Raw genomic sequence first — 7,319 nt, 5'->3', positions numbered from 1 at the left:
TGGTTCCTAGTCATGTAGGTATAAAGGGGAATGAAGCAGCTGATGATGTCGCCAAGTCTGCTGATGAAGACGGCGACCTCGTCCACCTTCTGCCTGCTAGGGACTTGCAGAATCATTGTTCCCTTCTTGACACTTGGCAGGAAGAGTGGGATGCGCTAACAGGGAACGAGCATCACGCTATTAAGCCCTCCATAGGTGCATGGTGTTCGTCGTCCCGTGCCTCTCGTCGAGAAGTTCTACTTAACCAACTGCATTTTGGACACTGCCATCTAACACATGATCACTTGCTGCAAGGGCTAGACTCTCCAATATGTCGTATTTGAAACGTCATTTTAAGTATTTGGCATATTCTTGTTGAATGTACCAAATATTATTTCCTCAGACAGATTTTTAATCTTTCAAATGGTTTGTCATCCCTGTTGGGAGATGACGACCGAGTTTTATCAAATGTTTTTTTGCGAAAAGATGGTTTCTTTAACTATCTGTGAGAGAGCTTTTAGTTGATTCTTATTTCTTGATGTGTTGTGTTTGTCTTGTGGACGTCCCTTTACAATCTTACACTTCTAATGTTTCCCAAGCTGCTTTTTACATTGCTTGGTTTAAATTTTTAAGTAAGAATTTTAGATAAGGGGATATTTCCCCGTGTACACTGAAGGGTGCAAAGTGGCCTAAAGTGCTGATTCACCCAAAAATTTTAATCCAATCAATTCAATCAATCAAATCATGCCAGGATTCAAACCCAGCATGGGCATTGTCTCTTTTTTGCTTAGTATATTTGCTGCTTATGACTGTTGTAGTGATCAGCAAGTACTAACAAGTGAACACACAACAAATTGCTTTTATTGAAATTTTCAGCCAAATAATTACAATGTACACAACATCAAGCACATAAATTAAGTTGCATTTCAATAAAATATGTGATATTTTAAACCAGTTTAAGACCCAAGGAACATGTGACTATATTATGAATAAATATGTGTCACTTTCTTTGGTTTGTTAAAGAGGACTTTAACACAAAATTTGAGCACAGTGTACGGAAAAGTAATAACCAAGGTAACAGAAAGTAAGAGTAACTGAAGTAACTGTTATTGACATAAGCATGGATGCAATTCTTCAAATACAATGTGAATACAATGTGGAAATTGGATTAATATATTAGGTTTTGGGACATGTAGGCACAACTACAAAATACATATGTACATATATACACAATGGAAATACTTTTCCAGTTTTCTACTGGTATAATACATTATCTTGCTAAAATTAACTTTGTATAGATTACAAGAAACATAACATGTAAATTATGTATATCAGTGAATACTATAAAATAAAACATGACAAATACTAGATACAGTACTCAAAAATAAATTACAATCGAGGTAACGATACACTGAGAAGCGCAGATATTAAATTTTTAAAGCACTGCTAGCTTAGAGTGACAAACAATACATAAAAGTTGTTATTTATATTATTATATTTAAAAGAGGAATTAAGAAATTCTTATCAGCAAACCAATTCATATTTCAATTACATTTTCATCTAAAATTACCATGTTGTAAGCTATGGACCCCATTTAGCAAGGGTTTTCAGTAATTCTCTGGAGTTAGTGACAATGGTTCTTTATTAGTATGCAATGTTAATTCCACATTATCCATTGTTTAACACTTTTAACTATACTTATTCCAACACTAGATTTCAAGAGAGCACCTCTTCTCCAAGTGAACAAATTTCTTTTTGCTTGTGAAAGGTTCGAAATGTAGTCAATGGATAATGTCCAATTAGAGTGCACGTCAAATCTCCTGCATATGGCGATAGCCAATAGCAGCGCACTGCAGCGGTGCCATGTCGAAATCTCACACGGAAAAGAGACAGCGTGGTTGAGCAAAAATAACATACCTGATTATGCCAGAGGGACTGCATAATTGTTTCAATATTCTCAAGGTGGAAGTTGTAGAGCCCTTGTAAGATATTTTGTCCCGTAAAGAGTACGTTATCTTTTTGGCAGTAGAAAATTCGCCATGATCATAATTTTCAAAGACAGTTCTATGAACTACATCTTTTTCAAAGTCACCTACGTTTGTCGTTCTTTTCGGTATGTTAATGTGCTTTCTAGGTGATTGAAACATTGGAGCAGGCCCCGATCCACATTGTTTTGCCCCCGAACATATCTGAGAAACGGTCGCTTGATTCACACCACACGCTTGAGCTGTTAGAACATGGCACTTCATAAAGTCAATTTTACTTCTCTGTTCTTCACTCGAACACCAGGTACACGATTTAGTAGCGAGGTGAAACAGGTTCTGAACTAGGCAATGCTGCACGTCTGTGATTCGCTGGTGCTGTATAGCCGTTCAAGGCCATATGCAGGATATTTGACGCACACTCTAACATTGCATGCTAATGTTTTGAAAAATACAACAAGATCCTTTGGTTTTCAATTTTGGAAAATACAATAAAATCCATTTAAAAAGTGCAACCTTTTTCTACATTGTTGGCAAAAACTGAATACTTCTCCTTGCGTGAAAACTGTTCCTAATCTACAGTTTTTGCACCAGTTGCTGAACCAGATTCTGGTTATTATTATTGTTGAACATGAAATGTAGAAAAATAGAGCATTACATTACTAAATTGAGTTTTTGAGGCTAACATTCACATTCCCATAAATCAAGATGTGAAGAATACACTGCAAGCATATGCAACAAGTTTGAGAGCACCAATTCAAAAGCTTCTTGCTGTTTCTTGCTTTGATACCTCCAGTAATCTACAAACACTAATGTGAACACAGACACAGAATATTTTATGTACTTTAACTATCACAGACCTCGCACAGCTTTCCATTAAAACCAAATTACATCTACAATTTAATTAATTGTCTTAAAGATGCTAATATGTTCGGCTTGTAAAGAACATGTTCATTTTATGAAAAGTGAATCAAGTGCATGAAAGAATGAAGGGGATAAAAGTTAAGGATCAATTGTTGAGTGCCTAGAGCAGTGGGCCTGGGGCAAAATCCCCTGCGGAAATTAAAAAGTCCCCCACCAAAAAAAAAATATTCAATACTCTGGCAAAGCATTCAGACAACAGTTAAGAAATGTGGCAACTATGTTCTCTTTGGCTTTCTTTCATTCACTTGAATTTAATGTAGAAGGTGCTTTTTCTGGATTTTTGGTTTTAATAAGCACTGATTCAGTCATCCTTATAATTAAACTTGAAATCAATTTGGATGACAAGACAGGTCATCACTATTAATGGAACAATTAACATTTTTCCATGATCATACAATACTAATTATCATCATAATTACAATCCTAGTGGGCTATTTACTAGCATCATTATTTAATAATAAATTTACAAACCAGTAAAAATAATTTAATAAATTATATAAAAATTAATAAAGTCAAATAATAATTTGATTACATATCAGAGGCATGAGAAAATTTAAAACTATTAGCATAGTTTTCTTCGTATTATAATTTGATGCCAATGACATTCTCCCTGTGAAGTTTGCTATTCCCCTGCAGTAGTGTTCATTGGGTTCCAAAACTGGGGGGCAAGGTGTCAAAACTAGGGGGGGGGGGGTAATGGCATTTTACTTATCCTTGGCAGATAAGGTTTAGCATAGTGTGGGGGCAAAAGTGGCAAAAAGTATGTCTGTGGGGGGGGGGGAGGGGGTCAACTGCATCCCACACGCTCACCCTAATTGCCAGATGAAAGTACCTGGATTCAACACTGGCCTAGAGCAGATAAATAAACAAGTACAGTAGAACGTCGTTTATCCGCACACTCAAAATAGCAAGATTCGGTTTTCAAGAAATTTAAGCAATTTCTTCAATTGTGACGATCAAATCTGTTCCAAAAAATAAAATCTGATTATTTTTCTGCATAAATAACACAATACAGGTACAGTACTGTACGCACGTACTGTACGTACATTTAGAGTGTTTTCTCATGTCTTTTGTTTTCTCATACTGTATACGAATGTAGTACTGTGTACTGTATGTATAAAATAAACCTGTACTGTATGTGCTTTTCTTTGTTAAATAAACACACGTTTGATAATCCGCAAAAATCATTATCCGCATAACCTTCCGTCCCAATTAATGCGGATAAACAACATTGTACTGTATGTTGAAAGTTCCTTGCTTACTGTGACAAACCTGAATTGAAGCTAACAGAAGGAACTGAAGAAACATGAAACTGAACTAAGTTGACAAAATTCTCAAGATCTGCTCAGGAGAATTCCTTACCATCTTTCAGGACTGAATATGTGCAAAGCATGTTCATAAATTCACTCTGTTGTACAAATATCTTCACTTGAGCATTGATATCACATCTTTTGAGAAACACAGATACCCATTACTAAAAAATATACAGTGCCTTGTATGTATACCTATAGTGATAAAACAAAACTTTCTACAAAACCATGCTGAATATTTTGTAAACACAGTTAACAATTATGATTATAAATAACTTACAAACACGGAACCACTAAAAATACACATTGAATAGCATAATATTTAACAATATATATTATGTAATAAAAATATATGTGCTATCCATTCCTTACCTATTCAGAGTTTAATCTCCCCTATTAGTTTCTGCTATCGATATTACAAAAATAAACCTTACATCTGAAACGAAGAAAAATGCTTCAACTCTAACAACAGTCTAAGTTAATCTTAGTAAATTTAGATAGTTTACAACCAAAGCTGGCAGGGTTGTGAAAGGTTCAGGAATTGTCGGTCCAGGAGAGAAAATCAATAAGCGAAAATGGGTTTAGGACCATAAATATCGTTTTTATTTTTAAAGTATTTCAATTCATCCTGGAACATTTTTTTCCGGGTCAATTTAAATATGGTACAAATTCAGTATTGAAATGAAACAATATGCAACTCGGACTGAATTTAAATTGTGGGAGAAAAAAGGTTCTGGCCATCACGGAGCACAGGTGTGCATGGGCAGGAATTTGCCATGAACTGTTAGCTGGTTCAGACACACATTGTGGGAGTGGAGGTGTTCATCCGAACAGGTTACATTCAGGAGATGGTGGGGGCACTGAGACAGCCTGTGTCAGAGCAGTACAGCGTAATTAAGTGTGACGGACAATTGAGAGCCAATGGCAGTGTGCAGAATCAGAAGTATCCAGATTGGGGAAGCATTAGGGTGCCAGAGAATATGGTGAGAGTACATGACACTCACTGTGTCTTGTATGGAATCTGTTTGGATGAATGTATCCAGTGACGATAATTATAATTATTTTAATTTCGTTGCATATTCCAATGAAGCTCTAGAGTTAAAAATTACTGAATTGTTATTTCTAGCAAACCAAGAGAGGGACCGATAATATAGAACTTAAACAAATTGATCATTACGTATCAATATCATACCATTTGTTATACTTTTACTATGTCAAACACCAGTGTTTATGACACAGAAACTAATCTCTTGAATTCATCAGAACATTTTTGATTAAAGAACAGGCCTGCAACTACCTAAGGTCCGTCCTGCCTTCACATGTATAAACCTTGTCCTGTCCAACCTCCATTTTTTATCATCTTTTTACATGAATAAAAAGATTATGAAAAGCAATTCAGATGAATAATTAGCAAGAACTTTATAGACATAATAACTACCAGAATAACAATAATGATGAATTGTAATATAATTAAGCCTTGTTTCCATATTAAAAACACTAAGTTGCTGACCAAGGCAGTTTATTAAGATTTAAAAACACTTCACATGTAACGTTTCAACCCTGTTTGAGACAGCCTGTGCGAATAACTTTTCTTTTTAGTTCTTCATCTGAGGAAGACCCTGATACAGGGTTGAAATGTTAAATGTGAAGTGTTTTTAAATCTTAAAAAACTGCCTTTGTCAGCAACTTAGTGTTATTAATAATGATGAATGTGTGTAAACTTTTAAATTAAGTTTTTGAAACAAGTAGTTTCAAAAGAAAATTAAGGTGACAAAAGTAATACCCATCACTGTTTTTACTTTTCAACATCATTTTGGATCTATATTTGTACTTTCTATACTGGCATCAAAAAAATATTCAGTAACAATTAAAAAATGTTTATATATTACATTAACAATGCCTTCAGGAAAAGAAAAACTAATTGTGTTTTGAGAAAAATGTTAAAAACTGTTCTTAACATGCAACGCGAACCATTGCAGAGAACTATAAACACTGCTGGACCTGGCAACATTTGAGAACATTTCCCACATGGGAAAAAGGATACCCTCAATGCAATACACTTTATTTTCTCCATAAGGAACAAGAGAAAATTATGAATTATGTGAACATTTTTTAAAAAATCTGCTTGTGGTCAGTAAAAGTGTGACAAATGTAACTCTCTCCATCCTCTGCCATTTTCCCGCCAACAGGACCATCTACAAACCTCAACAAAAAAAAAAAAAAAAAGAACAATGAAAGATCCTATCTCAAGCAGTTCCTTTATGGCAAATATGGCAAATTGTAGGGAGTATTGAAGTCAGTGTTGAAGTTAGCAGGCGTAAGGGCTGCCATGGGAGGCTTGCCTTCGATGAGCTTTGGCCCTTTGGTAAACTTCTTAGCAGGCCGGACCTTGTCCTTCCTCCTGCAGAATGTTGGTACAAGACTCAGATCGGGTACACGCTGCGGCAGTTTCAGATATTCTGCGTACAGCTCTTCCAGTTCGTCCTCGTTCCTGTACAGCATGCAGAAGGCTCGCATCAGGAAATAGTAGAGGATCTCAATCCCGCTGAGCAAACTGAATCCCAAGAACAGACCAGCAATTCCGCCAAAGGACACTGCAATGGAAGGAAAGTGTGATGAAATATCTTACATTGGGTTACTCAAAAGTTAAGGTAAAGTTCCCCTTGCACTTTTCACCATGCCATTATACAGGGAGGCACGGATCCGACTGACACGTTTCGAATGGTCATAGATAGTGTATGGAAACAGGGAAAAATAAGCAAAGCTGCCTATAAATACGTCCCAGTATGCTATTTATTACTTACAGAATCGAAGCTAATTTTTTTGAAAACTACATCAGGCAGATGGACTTTGTTTACATCAATGCTGTTGTAAGCGTGTCTGGAAGTTGCCATACATGCACCTCCGTACGTCCTCACCAGTTCCGTCTAGTTCGCTGCACTTTATGACTCTTTGCACTGAAGCATCTACAGAGCATTCCCTGACATTTGCTACGAGACTCGGCGGCAAGTGGCCCGGCATCAGCGCTTATCTTTCCCGGTGAACGGGTCCGCGACAGTCGCTTATATTAAACCTCGTAAAAAAGTTTAGAGTAACAGGGTCAGTTCTGAATAAAAGTGGAAAG

General features: G+C 36.2%; 1 protein-coding gene across 2 annotated transcripts in view; it reads right to left on the bottom strand.

Moving 5' to 3' along the window:
• Positions 1-818: 818 nt before the first annotated feature.
• ppk23 (amiloride-sensitive sodium channel pickpocket 23) overlaps positions 819-7,319 on the bottom strand; it is a 64,376-nt gene continuing 57,875 nt past the window's right edge. Inside the window, exons 10-11 of one of the 2 annotated variants that reach the window (XM_083112817.1) lie at positions 6,577-6,789; positions 819-6,510 (exon numbers count right to left, since the gene is read on the bottom strand). In XM_083112817.1, the coding sequence (XP_082968943.1) occupies positions 6,455-6,510; positions 6,577-6,789 (269 nt within the window). In that variant the 3' untranslated portion in view covers positions 819-6,454. Of the gene's footprint in view, positions 6,790-7,319 lie in introns of both variants that reach the window. The other variant, XM_083112816.1, reaches the window with a different exon arrangement.

This window comes from Lepisma saccharinum, chromosome 26, assembly GCF_977018435.1.
Source record: "Lepisma saccharinum chromosome 26, izLepSacc3.1, whole genome shotgun sequence".
In the NCBI taxonomy this organism is placed as follows: domain Eukaryota; kingdom Metazoa; phylum Arthropoda; class Insecta; order Zygentoma; family Lepismatidae; genus Lepisma; species Lepisma saccharinum.
The sequence above is the reverse complement of the archived record's forward strand: the minus strand, read 5'-3'. Positions and strand labels throughout refer to the sequence as shown.